Source organism: Cheilinus undulatus, linkage group 23, assembly GCF_018320785.1.
Source record: "Cheilinus undulatus linkage group 23, ASM1832078v1, whole genome shotgun sequence".
NCBI classification, from domain to species: Eukaryota; Metazoa; Chordata; class Actinopteri; order Labriformes; family Labridae; genus Cheilinus; species Cheilinus undulatus.
Window position 1 is genome coordinate 9628024 of NC_054887.1, and position 24463 is coordinate 9652486.

Genomic DNA, 24463 nt, shown 5'->3' on the forward strand with positions numbered 1-24463 from the left:
ACCGAAGGCCTCACAGAAGGTGGTCATTGTCCAAAGCTGGTGTGGTTACCGCCATGTGTGATTGCCTTTCCCTCCACTCAGTCATACAACTCCATGCAGCAAACAATAACATTTGGGACAATATACATGAGTTACACCCCTTCTTATGTGAAGTTAATAGCAGTGTCTTGTTTTTCCTTTTTGTTCACTGAAGAAGTATATCCTCACAAATGTAGGCATTTCAGAGATCTAGCAAAAAATATATGAACAAGTGAACTGATGTTTTGCACCACACGGCCCTTAAAAGGACTCACAACCCAGACTGGAGGTTTTTCTGGATTACACCATAGAAAACGGCTAATTAAAGTCTGGACAGTTAATTTTATTTGACCATTTTCCCCCTCAGACTCCAAGGTAAAGTATACATGAGTGATTAGCTAGTATATTTCCTAGGATACTGTGTATCTCCACTGTCAAGCAATCATTCAAAAGGCCAACTGGGTCCAAGGAAAGCATCTCAACAAGTGTCACGTGAGCGGTGCTTACTTCTGCTGCATATAGCCTGGTATAACCCAGGAAATACTACCAAGCAACCAAAATACCACAGTGTTGATATTAACTGGCTGATAACTGCAACAGAAATGCTTCAAATCATGAAGGACCTTACTTGTTTGAGCATAACTTTATATTTCATGCTGACCTCTCTGTGTGCACTTGACTCCTCTTTTACACTTACTTGAGTCACAGGAATACCATTATAGGACACAGGGTCATCTTTTATTAACCATGAAGCTTTTTACCACACTATATGGTAGCTTCAAGTTTGCTTAGCCTTCTGTGAATGGTCTGACTTTTTAACTACAGTGCTGTAAAAAATATTCACTCCATTTCTGATTGCTTATTTTTTTGCATACTTGTCAAACTCTTTTTTTTTTCCAGATCTTTAAATACGTTAAAATATCACACAAAGATAACCTGAGTAAATACCAGACACAGTGTGTAAATGATTTCATTCATTAAGGGAAAAAAGCAATCCAAATCTATGTGGTCCTGTGTGATGAAGTAGTTGGTTACAAAGCCATTTTTGAGGCTTATATATCAGAGAAAGGGTCTCAGGTTAACATGTAACTTGGCCTTTTAAGGCCGGCCACACACTACAGGATTTTAAGCCCAATTTGAGGCAAGATTTGCCTCCCCTGGCGATCCTGGGGGCGTATAAAGACTGGAGCCTCGTCGCAAACGATTATTTGTCTGAGTAGTCTGCATGTGTGTGGTGTCAACACGATTCATTTACTGCTCCAAATCGTGTCGTAGCCTACCAAACCCAGAATCGTAAATATCAAACATGTCTGATATTTACAATTCTTGGTCGTAGTGCTGCTGACGGAGTACCCACAACAACCAATAAGAGCAAGCACACCGGGGAGCATCACCAGAGGAATCATACGTACAGGATTCGACGTTAAGGTTTTTGCCCACTTGCCCTTCAGGGCAAGTGCTTCCCAAATCTACTTGCCCCATCTAAATTGCTACTTGCCCTGTCCAGGAGGTACTTTTTCTGGCTGTCGAGTGCTGCATACATTTTGCTCACAAAATACTTAGAACTAAAATCCATTGCCTGTCAACTGTGGAAAGCAGTACGCAACACTTCTTTCTTAAGAAAACTGTATTTATTAGCTATGTGTTAACCCACTGAAAATTATATTTAACTTTGTACAGATCAGTGCAATGTGAAGGCTGCACCAGGTTGTTTTCTGAAGAAATTCAAACTCAGGAATTTCATATTTACAATACAGTAACTGATGAAACTTCGTAACTGATGAAACCAACTATTCTCAGAGGAAAATAAGGTCAGCAAAACACTGACACTAGAGAGGTGGCAGGGTCTGCTACATAAAGTGTAAAATGGTGCTTTTCTTCTGTTTTTATTTAATTTTGCCGACACATGAAAATCAATCAATTAAGATTTTTCTTGTTTGATTAAAAATGTCTTCCCCCAAAACTACATAGTGCCCCTTTAAAGTGCTGTTTCACAGTTCCACCCTGTAAGTGTGACAGACCAGTGGTACTCAACCTTATTCTACCAAAGAGCCACATTGTCTAAAAAATACTTTAGTGAAAGCCACAATACAAACCGGGAATGTAAGGTAAATAGATCAGATAATCTGTAGTTGAAATAAAAAAAACAGTGGATTGGTAGATAATTATGAGGTTAAATGGGATACAAATGTCTGTATAGAGTCAGAAGAACCAATATGTCACTGATGGTGAGCATATATTTAATTTACTTATCACTGACATCAGGCTATAACCTTGTATCTCAATTTTTCATGATTTTGATTTGTTTTTATGAATCATATTTATATCATTTTTATAAATTATAAACTTTTCATTCCCTGAAAAGTGATCATACCAGTCTTTGGCCCAACACTAGCTTTATGAAAGTTCCCCCTGGCCTAAAGATTTAAGATATAAGGATGTGCTGAGTTTGAGCTCTGAGATGCTTTTCAAAGAAAATGCTGACTGATAGTTGGCTTTTTGGGTATTTATATCTCACACTGGGGCATTTACTGGAGTTCTGTGACTTTATTAACATAAAAGAGATGCTTTCAATTTTTTTCCACTCATTATTTATTCTTTAGTTAAAGGGGGAGAGGCCTCATTTTGGTCTTTGCCCTGGGCCTCCAAATGACTAAAACCAGCCCTGCCTCACACCTGCAGCTCTCCAGACACATCGTTTAACTCGGCCTCATTTTGGAGCTATGGTTTTATATTTCTGCTCTTTTGACAATATTTATGATCATTAGTGCATTAAAGATCAAATAAAACACCCAGATTTGGACAAATTTCACTAGATATGATGTTATCTCCATGTGTGATCCGTGTGTTATGCTCATTGATGACGCGCATTGGCATATTTGTCATAAGATCTAGTTGTGAGAGAGCATCGGCAGGATGTGGCTGGAGAAAATGTTAAAATGAGGAAATGGGAAGCTTTAGATTAAACACGACAGCACACCTCAATGAATGAGCTTACTGAAGAGATGCACCACCGGCGGACTTCCTCTGCTGTTTTCTCTTACACACACTCCTCCGTCGAGGGGACAGTCCCAGATTTAAAATAATAAACATTTAAATTTGGAAGTTAAAGTCTGTGTTCTTTATGTGGGTAACAGATTTATTGATGTGACTTACCATGAATCTTTACTGATGACAGTGTTTACCTTCATAAAGGTTTTTAGTGAAAGTTTTATGCAGCTGTCTGTACATCAGCAGACTCGCTCAGCCAATGGAGGCAGCGACACACTGCATCTTGCTCCTCGGGGCCTCCGTTGATACAGAAATGAGAGAAGAAAATAATAAAATTAATAAATAGAAAGGCCCAGAGTCGTGTTTGCCTGATCGGGCAAGTCCTTACAAGTTTTGCTTGCCTGTCAGCTTTTTCAAGTTGCCCCCGGCATTCGGGCAACCGTTAATGGTGGACCCTGTATGTACTTTCCCCGCTCACAACCATAAACAACGGTGCCTTAATTCCAGCCAGGATTTCGTCCTGAGTCTTTCCCTTGTTTTATGATTGTTGCTGTACCTGTAACACACGCCAGGGCAGCCTGTTGTGGAGAGACCGCAAGACAGTATCGACAGACATCTGTGTTTTTTGTTTTTTTTTCTGAAGTCAAGTGATCACGTGAGGTCCTAGGCAGGTCGGCAGGTGTGTGGTCTCCAGTGATCTGACAGTCTGGCTGAGTCGTCTAGTGTGTGCGTTCAGAGGATTAAAGACGAAAAATCTTTGCAAATTATCCTGAAGTCTGTGGTCTCTCACGGTTTTTAAATAGTTTCAGATTAAAAAACCGTCTAATGTGTGGCCGGCCTAAGATGTGTTCGATTGAAATGCCATTTGATTTTAGTAGTTATGACCTCCTTATAATTCAAATTCAACAAATTACCATTTTCAGTTCTTTACAACCAAGTGCATTTTGAGTTTTTTTCATTTTTGGGGAAAAAAAAGTGATGATTGGATGGTTTGTTCAATAAAATTTGAATTATGCTCTAACAGTTGATGACTTAAAACTATACTGGCTGTCATTTGCATTAACTGTTTAGTTTAGTTTAGTTTATTTAGTTTTTGTGTCAGGGACAGTGTACAAAATCACAGTCTCAAAAGAAAAAAAAAAAGATGCTTGGTACCAGATCTAGCTTGCTAGCTAATTTCCATCTGTAGTCCCTGGGCAGGTAAAATTAAGGAAAATCAGAGACAAAACATAATTTCCCTAATAATTTGGAACGCGGGTTAGAAATGGCTTTGTAGTAAATTACTTTTTCCACAATGGGCCAGGAAGGTTTGGATGGGAAAGTTCACCACTGATCCAAATTATCTTCATTTGTGGATAATGGCTCTCACTTTGCTTCACTGGAGTCCCAAAGCCTCAGAAATGGCTTTGTAATCTCACATAGGGCCAGGTAGGTTTGGATGGCTTTTTCACTAAATAAATGAAATCATCATTTAAAAACTACAGTTTGTATTACCTTGGGTTATCTTTGTGTAGTATTAAAAGTGTTTGATTATCTGGAACATTTAAGTGTGACAAAGAAATCAGGAAGGGGGCAAATGCTTTGTCACAGCACTGTATTTTCTTATTTGGCTCTGCCCTCTGTAAACAGTCCTTTGGCTATTTACAAAGCAAACCGTTCTTCGCTTGTGTCGGACAGCCGGTTCCATTAAACCCCAGCAAACATTTCTGTTTGGGTGTGTTTGCATGTCTTTGTCCAAGTCCAGCAGGGGGCAATCAACTCAAACACACTGACACACATATGAGGGCATTTGCAGGGAGTAATTGAAGCCCAGAGTATCTGCATGGAAGACCGTAAATAACATGATAATCATGACACTGGCTGTTTGCAGTGCCTTCTTTCTGGTTATCAGCCTACATTCCTTGTTTGTTTCTCACCTTTTGTTCTTATTTTGGAGGGAAAACTATGCCTCGTTGACAGTGTACATTTCCCTAAACGGTTGTAGTAAAATGATAAAACCCTGTGGTTTCTACTCGCCCTGTGGCAAGTGGGAGGGGATTGATGTTCCTCTTATCGTGCATGTTTGAAAAAAAGGGAAGCGGAGACATGAGCAGCTGCAGTTTACCCCCCTCCCTCCTGCTCTCTTCTCATCATGCCCCCACCCGTCTTTACCCTCAGCCTTTTCCTCGCCTGTACCCAGACAGCGGTTGATGACGCTGCAGTCGGGGACTAGGGGCCTATCTCTCCTGCTCTCTCTCTCTCTCACACTCCTTCCCTCCCTCTCCCTGTCTTTCTCACTCACTCTACAAATGAAGGCTGAGTGTATTTATAGTCCAGCGTGTCACCCGGCAGCCAGCGGACGGGGGATTACCTTGGCCACGATGAACAAGCGGGGCCTCATTCAGAAGCGGGCGCTCGGCTCGGTGACTCACGGCCGCGCAGGCTGGGTTCACCACGCTATCACTGCTGAGGTATTTTGCAGCGCGTGTGAGTGTTTTTGTTTGTCTGGCAGGTTTGTCAGCATTATCATAAGATGTCATCTGATACAGGAAAGCTTGAATTAGTATTTGTTGTGTGCTCATGGGTAATTTTTTAAAACTTAAACCCCTCTTGAAGGTGAGAATGATTCCAGGCAAAGATGAATTGTTTGCCTGATGTCGGCTCACAGCTGCTTGTGTTGTAGTCAGTTCACTAGTTCCTACTACAGACTGTTACTGATAAGACTTCTTGTTATTGAAATAACCCCTTATACGTATTTGTTTTAGAGGTGACTAACTTCCTGGTGCTCCCTGATAAGCAAACATTTAAATGAGTGGTTCAGTGATATCATTTTTGACTCATTTAAAAGTTTAAGACATTTCTCTACAAAATAAAGATGATCATTGCTCAGGCAGTGATATAAATGCAGTATGGACCACTTGTAATTTCATTTGAAAGGAGTCATGAAGATGCATGACAATCTACATTGCACTTTTTGTGTGGGTAGATAATTTGTGCAGAAATTTTTGCTTACACGCTTGAAAAACTGGCTAATATGAGGAGTACTTCTCTGCTTATCTCGTGTTGTTCTGAAGTCATTTCGACCCAAGGTTTTAAGTGCCAAAACAGGCATTGAAGAATAGATTTTCAGGCACTCCTTCCAGGTAGAAAGAAACCCTAATCTTAAGGTAGGAAATTGGAATTCACAGTGAATGCACATATAATTAAAATAAGCTCTTAACATTTCAGTTTCCACTGTAAACAACATTCCTGACCAGATTTATGTTTCATATTAAGCTGAAGCTCTACTGCTGTGGTGTGTCTGAGTTTCTCAGAGTGTTCAGGGCCTTTTTAGTATTGGATTTAATCAGAGATGCATGATATTATTGGTGTAATATCAGTAGAGAATTGTTTAAGAAGTTGAGTGTCTGATAGGGCTTAATGGTGTATCGTTTTGTAACTGTGATGGTGGTGTGTGCAATCGTCACGTCACAGGATGTCAGATGAAGCAGGTCATTCTGCCACTTTAGTGCTGTTTGGTGCAGTGCAAAATGTGACTTTCCTTGTTTTGATGACCAATACACTAAACGTCTGTCCAGTATCACCATCAGCAGTCAGCTGACTGAGTTCTGTGCATGCAGTCTGAGTCTCCTGCATGTCAAAATGTTTAGGTTACAGATGACACTGCTGCTGTCACAGATACACCTGCATGACAGCACGGCTGCACTGAATGCATCCAAGCCATGCAGCAACAGACTGCTCAGAGCTGTCAACATCCATTGCAAAGAAGCTTTTTGAATTGAGTCAGTTCAACAAAGCTGCTCTTGATAATGTGTGTGTGCACTGGTTATTAAACCACTGTTGTCATTTCAAGGGTGACTTTCACACGTTAAGGAAGGAAAGGGGTTCTAAAAGTGGAAATGCCTTCTACTTTCATGATGCATGCTATTTTAGAAGCATGCAGCAGCACATAGCTGGAAGAAGTGCCACTAATAACCATCATAGCTGAACAGACGTTTCCTACTCCTGCTGAGAAATATTAACTTCAGCAAGATGTGACTGTCTTTTTCTAACAATACTGCCCACAAGAGGGATTGATAGTGGCAGCTAATAAGTATCCTGCTATTACAGGCTAATGCTAATTTTAAAAGCTACTGTCAGCTTATTAGCACTCACCTATGCTATGATAATTGTCTTGCCCTTCATTTCCCAAATGGCAGCATCATCAAAATGTTGAAGATAGTACTCTTTTTAGTGTCACAAGTCAGGATGCACATATTACCTTGCAAAGCAGATGGATTTGCCAGACCATCCAGTCATCTGGCAAATCCATCTTGAAAAACTCCAATCTAGATTGTGTCAAACTGAACACTGTTCAGAACAATCACCATCATTTGGGGAGAACAAGGCAGTAGCTATGGGCGGGAATTAGTTGAACTCCAGTGTGATGGCTTGGATATAGCTAAGTGTAGCATCAATTTTACCAGAACTCAATCCTGTTTCTGCATGAAATAAAGAATAAAAACAACACTTAAAGCTTTTCATGATAGGATAGATGTTTTTGCTTTTCAGCCAACGTGCTTCGGCATGAGTTCATGATAGTTATGGAGGGAAAGGATTAACCGTTGTATGAGTGGTTGTATACAATGGTTGCTAGTGGAGTGATTAGCCTGGATTTAGCCGCAGCAACAGTGCTGTAAAAAATAAAATATCAGAACTGGACAACATTTATCTATTAAAACGACAGCAAAGATTCACACTGAAAGCTTTTCATGACAGAAATATTGCTCTTCTCCCGGTCTGCTACCGATCGTAACGGTCGAGGTTTTCTGGTGTATCCGATGCCTGCTGCCACAGTAGCTATTACCTTGGATGAAGCTGTAGTTCAATGGATGAATGAAACAGATGCATCAGTTAAACATCGGTTTTGGCTGCTGCCGTGTCTTTTGACCAATATCAGCCGTTGGTATATGATGTAGGCATGAACTAATGTTTATTTTTTGTGTCTTGACGGTTTAATTCTGACATACAGTGTACCTAACTGCTGATTTAGAAGAGAGATTTGTTATTGGACAGGTAATGCTACCTCTTGGACAAAATGATCTGTTTTCATAGTCGGGCACAAGAGAAAATGATGTTTTCATGAGTCTGACTCTAACTAGTTCAAAGTGGGATGTAGCTAAACATGCTTTATTAAAGAGATGAAGCATTAAAATGCCAGTGCTGCAGCTCAGCGTAGTGGCCAATAGTAGATTCCTAAGCTTTCTGTCCTTCCAGCTTCTGTGCCACTGAACTGTACTGATGTGTTGGTTTAACGCTGGTATTGGCCACTGTCATACCTGTTGACAAACATCAGACATTTGACTATGTGGCATAATACACATAAATCAGAAGTCAATGTTTAGCTTACTGTATTCAATAATGCTGGCATCTGATTCACCTAACTGCTTAATCAAATATTGGATTTTTTTTCCAGGCTGAAATTGTAACCTGTTGGACTGACTGATCTGTTTTGGAAATGTTGGCAATGTTTGACCAACAGAAGTGATGAATAAACTTCGGTATCTATATTGACCCTAATTTAATTTCTACTTGAGCCTCTTTTGTTATGAGTGGTTTTCAATGTATCGTTTGTGAAAAACACAGCCAGTCATGTTGTTTGCGACACTAGAAAACAGTTAAGTCCAACTCAAAGTGAAATGGTTTCTGTAATTAGAAACATTATTTTCAAAAACACTGACACTTGTTAGTTTGTTTCACAGAGTCAGAATGCTGCAATGACTTTGAGACTTGCTCTCAAAAGAAAAGAAAAAATGGCTGCATAATAAAAAATAAAAAAAAATCTTAAGTCACTAGAGAAAGCAGAGCATGAATTCACACTTAGCAAGTCTTGGCTGATTTTCTCTTTTCTTCTTTTTTTTCCTCCGCAGATACTTGGAGAAGTATGAGAAAGTCCACCACTTCGGCGAGGATGATGAAGAAGCGCAGCCGGGAAATCCCAAAACCTCTCTTCCAATCGGTGCAATTCCCAACTCTTATAACTACCAGCAACATAGTGTATCAGGTAGGCAGAGCTGACATGTTTCTCTTGCTTCTTTCTGCTCTCTCTCTGGTCACAAGTACAATCTGTATCAGGTTCATAGACTCACTTTCTGTCAGTGTACTCTGTCATTGTCTTGTCAGTTTCTCATTTTCTCCCAAAGTCATCCCGTCTTTTCTCTCTCTCCAACCCAAATACTAATCCTCGTGCAGAAGTGATTACACTTGAGTCTGTCTTCATCAAAGCTGTGTGAGAGAGGCATGGGAAACTGGCCAGCCCACAGGTCAAATATATGCATAGAAATGTGCCACAACAAAAGCTGTTTTGTTCCAAGGATTTCCAAGTGGGTTGAAACTGTAGGAAATAAGTGAGAAAGGAAATATGTTGGAGCATTAAGCTCCAGTGTCTGCAAAAGTAAATCCACTATGCTTTATAGTAAAAATGCTAGTTTTTCTTCAAGCACAGCCTGTTTTTGCTCTGATCTGAAGGTGTGTATTGAATAAGATTTTTATAGCAATGACTTTGCATACAGGGTGAAATACTAAGTATTTTGCAAATGGTAGGACCAAGAGCATTGATGCCATTGTCATGTCTGTCACATATGAAGCTGGAGCTACTAGCCAGCCTCTCCTCAGACATGAGTTTGATAGTAGTGAAAACATATCTGTTTTGATTTGGATCTGATGTCAACAGAAGTAGAAGTCCTAGTTAAGCAATATGAGGCTTTTTTCAATAACCAAAAGCTTAAGGCAAACAAATCAGTTGGCAATGTTTAAGAAGTTGTAACAGCTGCTTCTGCTACCTGTGGCCAGAGCTTTAACTGTGGATAGACCATGACACATTAAATTCTGTACACCCCCTTAAATTCACACAGTATTGTAGCAAGTGCTTCAAGCTGTTAGGAACAGGAAAGAGGAACTCATGCACCTTATTGAATCCACAAATCTCATACATATAGAAACAGTTTCAGATTGGAATGATTTTTGATTTCCAAGCCTGCTGCTGCATCTCTTTCACTCACAGCAGTTTTTGGCGGGGGTTTTCCTGGCTCGAAATGAGGCTGTACCTTTGTTACATTGAGCAGATGCATGGGTTTTGTGTGAAATACTAGTGCATTGCAAAACTATGGGAACATAAAATGTAGTGGAAATTCAGCAGTAAACAGATGCTTACTCCTGCAAACATTTCACTTTTTTACGGGGCTTTCTCAAAGTGCTCCTTCATCACTCCTTGTCAGTTATGGAGTGAACTACGTCTGACCTCATGAATGAAACTCCCTCCGTTAATAGGAGGGTTTGAATATAGCAGCAGGCTTTGGGATGAACTCCCCTCACTGCCTCAGAAACCAGAACTTTGTGTGGCATACATTGCTCACATAAATCATGTTGGCAAACTCACTAAAACAATTTTGAGAGATTTTGGGTGACACTTCTTTTATTGTTGCTATTAATCAGTATTTCAATCTAATGATTCATTAAGCATTTAACACTTAACAAATCTTTTTCATAATTATTCTGATCCATTAAAGTTTGTGCAGGTGCTAGAACTTAAACTTAAACTGACAGTGTCTCCCTTGACATACTTACACTTGTTCAGTAAGTCATCATATCAGTGCAGACTCCCTGATGGAGCATTTTAACTCTAACTCTGCACTCCATGGTTTTGGACAGCACTCTTTGTGGCAGACCCTCCGCAGGAGCAAATAAAGTGAGTGTGTAGGGAGCAGTTTTTGAAAGGACCTAAAACCCCTTTCTTTTTCCTTGGGAGTTTGGCAGCACATTTCTAGTGCTCTGGACTGATCACAATACAGCTGCCTTATCGATGTTCTGCCGTAATTGCAATTAGAAATTACAAATAAATCAAATGCTGTCATTTTGTCATGGCGTTCTTCATGGAAGCACATGTCCTGACACTGTTAAGGGCCGGTGGTGGCATAAGATTTCACTGCCAGTACGGCCTTAATATCATCTTTTCTGTCACGATAACAATATCATATCATAGAATTAAAATAGAAAACATATTTACATGCATACGCCACAGCCCGCTTCTTGGACTTGCATTAACCGAGTCATGAGTTTAAACACACCTTTAGACTGTTGTTTAAGCGGAACCCCTGCAGCACTGGGCTAAAAGTAAACAGAGGCAACCCGGCTTGTGTTAAAAGCCTAGAAAGACCAACATACACTCTGCGAAGCAAGCACAGTCGCTGTGTTTTGCTGTTATTACAGATATCAAACTCAGAGAGGGAAAAAACACAGGTTTTACCTGTTTAAAAATTAAATACAGCAGCCCAAGCGGGTGACGTTCAGTTAGTAACCTGGCTGCTCGAAATGCTAGAGCAAAACTTGCTGCTGACTGGACTCAGACTGAGTTGATGGTATCGGCTATGCCCCCCTGTGGGCACTACAACTGAATGCACGCATTTAAACTGGTGATGATGGTGTTGCAAAAATCCATTCTGGATTGATACTGGTTTACTGCCAGCCACTAGTGGCCACCACCAACTTTAAAGGGGACATATTATGCAAAAAATAACCTTTTCAGGCTTTTCTAACACAAATATGTGCCCCTGGCCTATCCACAATCCCCTCAAATACCAGAAAAATCCACTCCCCCTCTCTTTCTACACCATTCAGAAAATGTGTCCTGAAACAAGCTGTTCTCAGATTTTATGCATAGTGACCTCACATTGGGAGTAAGAACCCGCCCCCAGGTTTGGTTGGCCCTCCCCCCACTTGGAGGAAAGTTCTGCCCTCCTCTACTGATCCTCTCAGCTACCAGCTAAGATGCTGACTACTGACTGACTGGGAGATTGATGGTTCAAATCCCAGTCAGGTCCTAACCTTTGGATAAAAGTGTCTGTAACATCAGGAGTGCTGCATCCATTTCCTGAGAGGGGTGTGGTCAGGGGCAGAGTCCGACAGTTAATTACCATTTAAAGCCACAGAAACAGAAACGGCTCGTTCTGAGAAGGGCTGAAACAGAGGTGGTTTTTAGACATGCAAAAATTCAATACTGGAGTGTTTTTTCAGCAGTAAACTTCACAGGCCTGTTTTTGGGACCTCTAAGACCAATATAAACTTGTCTTAAAAGACTAACTAAAGAGCTGGAGTTTTTTTTTTTGTTTTGTTTTGTTTGTTTTTTTTAAAGCTACGGTACCGATTCTATCCATCTCTAAAAATAACAGTGTTGTGTTGTTTTAAACCATGCAGTATCTTACAGGTTAAAAAGCTGAATTGTGAACATTTAATTGCAGACTCAGGTTGAGCAGTTAGGGCATCTTAAGGTGGAATCTGTTCCTTAAGATGCCCTGTGATTCAATTTAGTTGGACCTCTGGGCGTTTAAAAATGCTTAGATTGGTTCATGCTACATCACCTTCAGTTGAAACCAAATGGAGCCTTTTCATGCAAAATCTCCTGTTAGACATATCTATATAAGATAAAACAAGATTTTCTTCCTCCTTAGGTCCAATTTTTATTTATGACATCTGGTCAGACTGTTCTGTTCTTTCATCCTCCACTTTTTCAGTCTTTTCATTCTTGTTTAATTGAGTCTTTTGGCACATAATCTCCATGGTGATTCTCATTCGATTGACGCACTTAGTCTATTAACGTAATGTCATTTTTGAAGATCTTTATCATTTCATCCAAAGAGAAAGTCTGATGTTTTTATTCATATTGTGTTTTACAAAACAGGCAGTGGATCCCAATCATAGCTCTGCTTTTTTACCTTGCTCATGAGCCTTCTTATCGTAGTAACATTCATCCTTTTCATTACCCTGTGACTCATTTGATTCACTCTTCACCTTGCTAAGCACTGTTCTGTTTGAACCAAGGCTATCAAGCATGTGTTTGCAGGAATTGTTGGTACCTTTTTTCTTTTTGGACATTGCCCACACACACCTCAGTGCTGAATAATAATCCTTTAAACTCAGGCATGCTGCTGCTTTCATGATGGAAAAACAGCCCCTGAGTAACCACATCATATTTCAAACCAAACATTTTTGTGCGACTTGTCAAGGCCAACCTCTTGTCTGTACTGTCCAACCCTGCCCTCTCACAGTGAATGCAAGCTGTCCATTAGCCTCTCTGTGTTGTAATGGTGACCACAAGCTGCTCTCAGAGATAATTGACTTTGCTGACAGCAGTTTTGTCATGAAAGGATGGAGGAAACACTTGTTGGTTTTCCCTCCAGCGCAGTTTAGCTCAGAGCCTGCAGCCTTTTAGACTCTAGCTCTTTTCATTAGCAGTCACCCCTCTGCCTGCTGAGTGAAATAACTCCAAAACATGACTTGGTTGGTAAAAGACACATGAGGAACTGCAGTGAACTTTTTCTGTGGCTTGCAATTTTCTCCTGTTATCTATTGGTGAGTCAGACATTAAGGAATGCTGTAAATACCATCTACAGTTGGCTTTGCCAATCCACCTGTTTTAGGTCTGTTTAATTTGTTTGAGTTACATGTAACCTAACCTTAACCTAACCTTGCAAAGTCAATGGATTGGCCAGATTCCATGTCTCTTATCCAACCAATCAGAGTGGTTTAAGGGGATTGGTGGTAGCTACAGGCAGGGTTTAGTCATACTGCAAGTCGGTAAACTATGGCCACCGGTGTAGCGATTGGCTTGGTTGCACCTGTTGTGCAGCTGTAGTTTTTATCCGACCTGGGCATGTCTTTGTTAAATAAGAGAAAAGAACTGCAATTAATGCATTTCTTGGCTGAAAAGATGTTTTTACTCTCCTCCCAACCAATTTCGACATGGGTTTATTTTACCAACTGGCTCCACTAGTAGTTATCAACGATAGCAGTTACTGTTGAATTCACTCTGGAGCTGTGCACTTTCTATGTCATGTTTTGCCACGCTGATTGGCCTGTAACAAATGAAACAAACAGAACGTTTGTCCAATCACCCTTTGAGATTATTTCCAAAGATTCTGCCCTTCCAAACACTTGACTATGGGCAGCTGCCCAGATGGATGTAAGACATCCGAGCAGTAAGATGATAAAGTAGGCTGAATAAAAGGTGTGACACAATTCAGGGTCCAACATTAACAGTTAACCGAATGCCCGGGGCAACTTGAAAAAGCTGATGGGCAAGCAAAACTTGTAAGGACTTGGCTGATCAGGCAAGCACGATTCTGAGCTTTGCTATTCATTAATATTATTTTTTTCCTTTCTTGTTTCTGTTACTACGGAGCCCCCAGGTATCCAGATTCAGTGTGTTGCTGCCTCCATATGTCTGCTGACATGCAGATAGCTGCACAAACTTTAACTAAAAACCTTTATGAAAATAAACACTGTCATCAGTAAAGATTCATGGTAGGTTACACTAATAAATCTGTTACCCACATATAGGAACACAGGCTTTAACTTCCAAATTTAAGCATTTATTGTTTTAAATCCGTATTTTATTACCGTCGGATGCGCTCGACGGAGGAGTGTGTGTGAGAGAAGAGCGCAGAGGAAGTCCACCGGTGGTGCGTCTCTTCAGTAAGCACATTCATTGAGCTGTGCTGTCGTGTTTAATCTGAAGCTTCTCATTTCCTCGTTTTAACATTTTTTTTTCTAGTCACATCCTGCCGATGCTCTCTCACACCCAGATCTTTTGACAATTATACCGATGCGCGTCATCAATGAGCATAACTCACATGTATCACACGTGGAGATAACATCATATCTAGTGAAATTTGTCCAAATGTGGGTGTTTTATTTGATTTTGACTAATGATAATAAGTGTTGTCGAAAGAGCAGAAATGTAAAACCAAATCTCCAAATTGAGGCCAAGTGAAACGATGTGTCTGGAGAGCAGTAGGTGTGAGGCAGGGCTGGTTTTAGTCATTTGGAGGCCCAGGGCAAAGACCAATATGAGGCCCCTCTCCCTTTAACTAAGGGATTAATAATGAGTGGGAAAAAAATTGAAAGCATCTCTTTTATGTTAATAAAGTCACAGAACTCCAGTAAATGCCCCAGTGTGAGATATACATACCCAAAAAGCCAGCTATCATTCATCATTTCTTTGAAAAGCATCTCAGAGCTCAAACTCAGCACATTCTAATATCTTCAAAAAAATTTTGGCCAAAATCTTAATTGGTTGGTTTTCACATGTCAGCAAAATTTCTTCAGTTTCAGGATGAATAAACCAAATAAAAACAGAAGAAAAGCACCATTTTACACTTTATGTAGCAGTGTTTTGTTGACCTCATTTTCCTCTGAGAATAGTTGGTTTCATCAGTTACAGAAAAAATATTTCTGAGTTTGTAGTATTACCGTATTAGTATTGTAAATATGAAATTCTTGAGTTTGAATGTCTTCAGAAAAAAACCTGTTGCAGCTTTTACATTGCACTGATCTGTACAAAGTTAAATATAATTTTCAGTGGGCTAACACATACAGTTGAAACCAGAAGTTTACATAAACTATATAAAAAGGCACATAAACTTTTTTTTCTCACCGTCTAACATTAAATCAGATTAAACTTTTCCTGTTTTTGGTCAATTAGGATTACCAAAATTATTTCTATTTGCTAAATGCCAGAATAATGAGAGAGATCATTTTTTAGACATTTTTTTTATTATTTTCTTGAGAGTCAGAAGTTTACATACATTTCATTAGTATTTGGTAGCATTGCCTTTAAACTGTATGACTTGGGTCAAATGTTTTGGATATGCTTCCACAAGCTTCTCACAATAGTTTGCTGTATTTTGGCCCATTCCTCCTGGCAGAACTGGTGTAACTGAACATAGTTTGTAGGCCGCCTTGCTCGCACATGCCTTTTCAGCTCTGCCCATAAATTTTCAATGGGATTGAGATCAGGGCTTTGTGATGGCCACTCCAAAACATTGACTTTGTTATCCTTAAGCTACTTTGTAACCAGTTTGGCAGTATGTTTAGGGTCATTGTCCATTTGGAAAACCCATTTGCGCCCAAGCTTTAACTTCTTGGCTGATGTCTTGGGATGTTGCTTCAGTATTTCCACATAATGTTCTTTCCTCATGATGCCATCTATTTTGTGAAGTGCACCAGTCCCTCCTGCAGCAAAACAACCCCACAACATGATGCTGCCACCCCCATGTTTCACAGTTGGGATGGTGTTCTCAGGCTTGCAAGCTTCCCCCTATTTTCTCCAAATGTAACGATGGTCATTATGGCCAAAAAGTTAAATTTTAGATTCGTCAGACCACAGAACATGTCTCCAAAAATTAAGGTTTTTGTCCCTGTGTGCATTTGCAAACTGAAATCTGGCTTTTTTATGTTTCTTGTGGAGTAATGGCTTCTTCCTGGGAGAGTGGCCTTTCAGCCCATGTCAGTACAGGACTCGTTTGACTGTTGATAATGACACACTCTTACCAGCTTCAGCCAGCATCTTCACAAGGTCTTTTGCTTTTGTTCTTGGGTTGAGATGCACTTTTCGGACCAAAGCACATTCATCGCTGGGACACAGAACCCGTCTCCTTCCTGAGCGGTATGATGGCTGGACATTCCCATGGTGTTTGTACTTGCGTATAATTGTTTGAACAGATGAACGTGGCACCTTCAGACATCTGGATATTGCACCCAAGGATGAACCAGACTTGTGCAAGTCCACAATTCTCTTCCTGATATCTTGGCTGATTTCTTTTGATTTTCCCATGATGTTACACAAAGAAGCAGTGTGTTTCAGGTGTGCCTTAAAATACATCCACAGGTGTGCCTCTAGTTAACTCAAATGTTGTCAATAAACCTATCAGAGACTTCCAAAGACATGACATCATCATCTGGGCTTTCCCAAATTGTTTAAAGGCATAGTAATCTTAGTGTATGTAAACTTCTGACTCTCAAGAAAATAATAAAAAATGGTCTAAAAAATGATCTCTCTCATTATTCTGGCATTTAGCAAATAGAAATAATTTTGGTAATCCTAATTGACCAAAAACAGGAAAAGTTTAATCTGATTTAATGTGAGACGGTGAGAAAAAAAAAGTTTATGTGCCTTTTTATATAGGGTATGTAAACTTCTGGTTTCAACTGTAGCTAATAAATACAATTTCCTTAAGAAAGAAGTGTTGTGTACTGCTTTCCACAGTTGACAGGCAATGGATTTTAGTTCTAAGTATTTTGTGAGCAAAATGTATGCAGCACTCGAGAGCCAGAAAAAGTACCTCCTGGACAGGGCAAGTAGGAATTTAGATGGGGCAATTAGATTTGGGAAGCACTTGCCCTGAAGGGCAAGTGGGCAAAAACCTTAATGTCGGACCCTGCAATTTCTGGTGAAGGTTAGTTTGAGTTAAAATGATAGGTGGTCATGTTGCCCGGTACAATTTTGAAGATTTTTTAAATTAAAAGGTTGATAGAAGACCAATTTTTTATTATAAACATAAAATTAATAATCTTTTTGCCAATAAAAAGAATTTATTTTTGTTTTAAAGGCATGAAAATCGGTTATCTTAAATATTTATCAGGCGGTCCAAGAATCCAAGAAACTGAACAATCAAACTGGATCAGAATGAATACTTCTAGTCCCCAATAACCAAATCTAATCACCTGCTGTTTATGTTCTCAGTCATATTGATCCGCCTGAAGCAGCTGTGGCAAAATCCCCCAAAATTTCTTCCTCTTTGTTGCTGTAAAAAATATCAGTCCAGTGTTGAAATGGGTATTGAAACCAGCAAGATGAAAGGAAGTTAGCTAACTGAACAAGGTGGTACAACACGACATTATGATGTGTTTAGGGTCTTTGGTAAAATTACTATTAGGCAAAGGTAAATAAAACTTAAGATCTGTTTAAACGCAACTTTAAAAAAAGGTAATTTAGATGTTGGTGAGAAACTTCACTATTTGTCGGAGAATGTTGTTTTCTTAGCAATGTGAAATAATGGCATTAGTTGCATAATTCAGCTGAGTAATGTTCTAACACTTTGGCCCTTGTTTTATTTGGCTTTTCGCACTCTTTAACTTATTGAAAATTGTGATTTTTAATTCACATATATTTACACATGTGATGAACGAATGGCCACATCATTAAATTCAGTTGTCCTTACTGTAGAATACTTGTTGCATTGCTTCTTTGGAGGTTTTTGTACTGCTCTGTTGAAGAATGGAAGGGAAAGCATTATATTGACTAAATAGATCTAATGTTCAAGCGTCAGACTGGCCTGATGTGACCTGTGGCCGGGAGTCAGAGATGTCCTGTCAGACATGGCTGCGTAGTTTTATTTGACCCTGAATTTTTGACTTTTCTTCCTTTTTTTTCTTATAATTTCAGAACAACTTCCCTCTGTGCAGATTTACTGTGCTTTTGCCCGTCACATTTCTTCTTCTTCTACATTCCAATCAGTTTATTTAGAAAACATTCTATCCCTGTTTTCTTTACATTTGTTTTTGATATGAAGAAGAAAAGCCGTTAAAGTGGCACTGTCGGCTTGCTTTGCTCCGCAAGTAGGCGGAGAAACAGTGGGGAAGGAAAGAGATCAGGATGCAAGAAGCAAATGCTTCGATTGATGATCTGTTCTAATGCAACTCCGTATGCTCGGTAAAGGAAGAGCAGTGCAGACTGTAGCTGTCTTTACATGTTGATGCTCTCCAAAAAGCTCTGTGTATTCATTTTACAGTGATGTTGGTGCATCAGGTTGTCACCCTCGCCACTCTATCATAAACAGCAAACATACAGATTTCTGTGTTGCGCTCTATTCAATCTTAAGATTCTGTCATCAAAGCAACTCTGAGTTGTAGCTCAGAATATTAATATAAATGTTTAAATCGGTGTTGGGCCCAGACACACTTGGTGAGAACATGTAGTGGCTCGGGTATGGTTATGGACCTAGTCGAAGCTCTAGTTCCAGTATACTACAAAGCTAAGTAGACTGACCAACTGCTGAACCAGCAGCTATATTAAAACACAAATCCATATTAGCATTGGCTAATCTAACTCATAGATGATCTGGCAGCAACAAAAGGGATCCAGACATCTGATTTAAACAGATCATTCTTTAACCTGGTTTTGTTTGTCTTCCATTAACACCACACTTGATTAAAACACTGATACAGACCTTAGGATAAATACTCATTCACTCCCTGAAAGCTGCTTTGGCATTTCTCTGCTACATTTTCATGTTACTTCTGAGCTTATGCTCACTGATACATCTGTCTGGTTGATTTATTGGTACAGCTCTATTACAGACCTCTCATAACTGAACTCTGTCTGTACCCCAGGCTCTGAATTTAAATTTAACTCTAATGTAATAGAACAGCAGGGCTCAGATGGAGCTATGTTAGCTCAGCAGACTCATTGATGGTTAATATTTTGACAGTCAGTTCAGAGATCTCTCTCTGAGCTTCGGTCTGCCCTGTTGTCTCGTCATGTTGTGGCCTCCGACCACTTTTAATCCAGTCTGCTCATGAAGCTTTGTCCGTCTGTGTCGTTGCACATGAGCCGTTTGTACAGTGCTGGCTAGCTGCAGGACGAGATGCAGGTGCTGTTGCTGCTGTAATAGAGACTGGGCTGAATTACATTTGCCTGCACAAACCTTTTCAGCATGGAAATCAAATTCACTCAGCAGGACTCCTCTCTGCTTTATGATTGGTTTCCAGAGGCAGCAGGCTACAAAGATCCTGCACCAAATTGAAATACCCACTGTATGGAAAAATGACACCTATACACACAAAATGATTGATGGCAGAAAATCAAACCATAGCATGGGAGGAGACGCAGGTCTTTGTTGACAAAACGGCTGCACTTGACAGACTGGATCTTCAGTCATTTCAGAGCTGCTGAAGAATATTCCAGTCATGATTCTGACCCCTGCACCATACTGGGTTCTGTAATATTTAGGATTAAAGGAGCTTTTAATTATGAAAAGCCCATCATGGAGGTTGACTGAGTCAGAGACAAACACAATTAAAAGTTAAGGGAACATTCATGTTCCTCAGTCAGACAAGACACGGCTCATCAGGCTAATTAGAACTAAAAACTGCTTTCACTGAGCAGCTCATTGCCCCATTTGGTTTGCTTCAACTAAGTTAAATGAGAAATAAATCTAAGTTAAAGTGGCCTAAGGTGGGCAGAGGCAAAGGAACTACAAAAAAGGAGCAGATGAGGGCAGCTTCCCCCTTGTATTTTTGAATTTTGTGATGAAATCAGTTACTCTGAGTGGTGTTTGTTTCATCCTGCTTCATTTCTTCCCCACATCTCTAGAGACAAACATGTTAAGGTCAAATGCCACGCCAGCGGTTTATGCTTCACTAACATCATTAGTGTAAAACCGCAGTCATTTGTGTCTGGCTTTGATTTGGTCGGCTTTACTGCCTCTATTCTGGACTTTAAAGCTCCAGTGATGTCTTCCCATTATCATCGCCAGTAATCCAAAATCTAGATTTCTCTTCTAGAGATGTTTGTTACAACCAGACTGAATAAATGTCAATGCGTGCTAAGCACTGGGAGTAATAACTGGTCAAATAGATTAATATGAAGCCCATGGTGTAATGCAGCTAATAGTCGCTGGCTAAAGATGCAGCCATAGATTGGCTATAGCCCTGCCTATTTAGACCTCTCCTCATTTCACTGCCTGGATGCAGACAAAGATCTAAAGAAGCGGTGCAGTTTGGCTTTAATTTTAATGTAGCAAATTGAGATACAGTTGAATGTTGGCTGGTGTATTACCAGAAATGGAAAGTAACTAATTATATTTACTCAATTTAGTGTAATTGAGTAGATTTTTGGGAACTTTTCCACCTCTGTTGACTACACAATAACACATAGAGTATGTGTGAAATGGTCTTCAGTGTTTGAGTTATTGACAGTGTTGATCCACTAGTGTTAGTATTGTCAAGTCAATTGATCTAAGCTCCACCCACTGCCATTTCAAATTTGGGGGGAATGTGTGGACAGAGTTTTCCTCCATGCCCTAGGAGTGTTTAGATATGTTTTATATGTGTTCAGTTGTGTTTTGATGTTGCCTGTTGTACTGTTATCCCTGCTGGGATTTCTTTGCTCATGTTTCTGGTGGATTGTTGTTGTTTTTTGTTGTCAGACACATTTGCACCATGAGTGAAGTCATTTGTTGAGTTAGAGTTCCTCCCTGCAACTTTATGTGTTCCTAAAGGACATGTGTGTATTCTTAATCAGTTTGAATAGCCTTGCTATGAGGTAGATTCTCAAAGAAAGCCTCAAAAGCAGTTAATTTTGTTGACTAAAACTATGACTGAAAATGTTCGTCGACAGCCTTTTTTTCCATGAGAAAGACCAGACTAAGACCAGCCAAAAATAGATCTTTAATGACTAAAACTGACTAAAAGTACATTAAGTTTTAATCAGTATGACTAAAACTGGACTAAAATGTAATTTACTTTGTGTCAGACATTTAATATCCATGATATTTCTCCACTGCGGGTAAATCTGTACAATGCTTGTGTAGCTATTGTGCCTCTAAACTATAGTAAGCAGGGACCCCATGTCTGGCAGAGTGCATCAAACCCACTACCATGATTTGGTACCAGATTCAGGCAGGAAAATAAATGTTAAGACTAAAATGTGAGAACTTTTAAAGGACTTAAAGTAGACTAAAACTATAAAGGGTAGAAATGACTTAAATGTGACTAAAACTAAAATGCATTTAATCTAAAGACTAAGACTGAGACTAAAATTAAAAGTAACTTTCAAAATTAACACTGCTCAAGAGATCGTTTGTAACTATCAGACAAGGCAGGAACTTAAGACATAACCTACTGTCCTTTCTAAGTTTGTGTCTGGTATTTGTCTGTCTTAGTAGTCAAAATGTTCTAAAGGGTTTGAAAGCAGACAGAGAGGCACACAGCAGTGCAACGTCTGTGGGTCAGATTGACAAAGGAGAAACAACAAATTGTCTTTTACTTGGGTGAAATTTTAGTCCCTTTACTTCTCAGTTATTGTTGATGTTGCCCTGTCTGTCTTGTCAACAGTCTGTGCTGCTGCTCTGTGCTGCAGCTGATTGTTAACGTGATGCATGTGATGTGTGATCATTAGGGGTGAATCTAGACTTTTGCTTGGGAGGCTTGGACCCTGATTTGTGCAGGGGTGAAATTAAGTTTGTGTTCACACAAACAACAGATCATCATGTGTTATTAATGTATTAAAATGTATGATTTTAAATGTATTTAAAAATACTCAAATAAAATAAAGTAGTATTATCAAATAAGTAGTTAAAAATGTTGTGACATTTGTTAGTTCTCCTAGGGCTATCACATTTAAAGACTCTTAAAGAATTAGTATAGAGTTGTTTGTAAAAAATACAATTTATTGGAGTTGGATATGGTTTTATTTATTTATTGTATGAATATCTTCTGTTTTTTAATTTTAAGATTTGATTTACAGCTCAATTTTAAGTTAAAAGTTGCCTTTGCAATCATAAAATGACTTTATTATGTCATTTACCATTATCATATTATCATATATTAAAGTATTGATTTGGGTACCATTTGGCACCAGTACTATTTCAAAAGTACTGATTTAGCACTGTTATCGAAAAAAACCCAACAATACCCAACTTTAATGAATATCAGCAAAAGTCAGATATCATGCATCCCTAATTTTGTCCCTACTTCCCTTTTTTGTCCTAATGGACCGCTGTGCAGGACTTCAGAGCTTACTGGAGCGTTAGCATCCCATGCTTGAGAACTGTCTTGTTTGCCCTGCCTTTCTGCTCCTTTTTCTCCTCTATATTCAGGTCTTTAGTTTTTTTTTTCACTCCAGACAAAGTAAAAAAGGCCAATCCGTTATATTACACTCAGTAACTAGAGAAAGCAGGCAAGGTTGATGAAGATCAGTTGCTCATGTGATAAAAGGACAGAGGAAAGAATTGCTTTTTGATAGATGCATTCATAAATGGATTCTTGAGCCTGCTGTGTCCTCTATTGTATTGCTTCCTCCTCCTGTGGCCTGTTTTGTTTGAAATTTGACTGTTAGCTCCTGTGGCCATTTACCAATGTCTGCATGTCTTCCCAACGGCTCTGTTTTTACTAAATATACTTTAAGCATTAGGGGTGGGAATCACTGATCTGGCTTGAGTGATACAATTATGTAACCACTGCAGCCAAATATCAATATTTTGGTTTAAAAGTGTTGTGCTCCAAACAGATTTCCCTGGCAGTTGGGTTCATTGTGTCACTAGTCCATAACTCTTCACGGGGAGCTTATGGCATGAATGAGGGTAACATGACTGAAGTTAATTTCCTAAAAAGAGAACACAGCGAGATGTTTGACTGGTGAGAAGTTAAAGGATAAAACATGAGGAGCATCAATCTGCAGTGCATTAACACCCTCTCATTTTCTCACAATTTTAACATTATTTATCATAATGATTGTCTTGCGGTTAGTGTGACAAAATGATTAAGATGATGTAGCATTACTCACTTTATTATCATATTTCTAGATAGTTTTAAAAATGTTTTACAAAGATATATATTGAAGGCAGAACATTTTACTATTTTCAAATACTTTTACTGTAAAAAACAAAGAACTATTATAAACAAAATGCTGTGCAAAAATCCAGAAACCTTTGGGAAATAGAGATGTTTCTGGTGTGCATTACTTCGCATAGATGTGTCCAATGAAATGGTCAGTAAGTGTATATATGGATTTTGAATGTATAATTATCTGTAGGTAATAGGTCAGTGGATTGACAACATCATAAAAGTCACTGGTAAAACACGATTTGAAATGTGCCTCTCTGATGTCCTCCAAATTTGTATTCACATTTTCTTTCCTCTGTCTTTCACTATGAAGTCAATATGAATCAAACTCCGGTCACAAATCCCCATGCGGCTGCCTGAGTGATCGTAATATTACTCTGAGATATTTCACCATTATGTTCATTGCGTTGTTCCTGACTCAACTAAAGTTCATAGCTAGCAAATGTTGAGCTAGGTTATCCTGACTTTAGCTTGCTAACATAAACAGATAAGTGTGACTGACACAACAAGGCAGATCATGGCTCATGGACAAGTGGGTTGAATTGAAAAGGAAACTTACGGAGTTATTTCTTATTTCACATACTAATTATAAACTTAACATTGAGGCAAACCGTTTTCTGGGCTCTAGTTTACTTTACTGTAAGGAGGTTAATATAGAGCATGTGACGTGAAAGGAGTCAGAGCGCCCTCTACTGTATAAATAATAGAAAACAGATATGTTGGAGTAAAACCAGGTCATATTCCCTGCACTTTATTGGTGAAAATACAAGTGCTAAAATTGGTGGCCATCGGCCAACTTTTGGCCGATTAATGATTGTTTTTAATAGCTATAATCGCCTGGCTATTTTGCCTCAGAGTAGTGTGCTTTGGTCTGTGGAGGAGTTCATTGAAATTATTGAATTAAGTTTAGAGCATCTAGTTCATACTACACAGCTCCATGTTTATGTTTTTTATATTAATAAGGTCATTAACACTCAGATCCATTGTTATCCCTTATTTCTTTCAGAGTTGGGATTTGATGTAGTGATGAGCAGCC

At 39.3% G+C, this 24463-nt stretch overlaps 1 protein-coding gene across 2 annotated transcripts in view; it reads left to right on the forward strand.

Moving 5' to 3' along the window:
* Positions 1-24463, forward strand: part of arid2 (AT rich interactive domain 2 (ARID, RFX-like)) — a 77859-nt gene that overhangs the window by 19318 nt on the left and 34078 nt on the right. For both annotated transcript variants that reach the window (XM_041780596.1, XM_041780597.1), the window contains exon 4: positions 8898-9031. In XM_041780596.1, coding sequence (XP_041636530.1) covers positions 8898-9031 — 134 coding nt within the window. The remainder of the gene's footprint in view (positions 1-8897; positions 9032-24463) is intronic.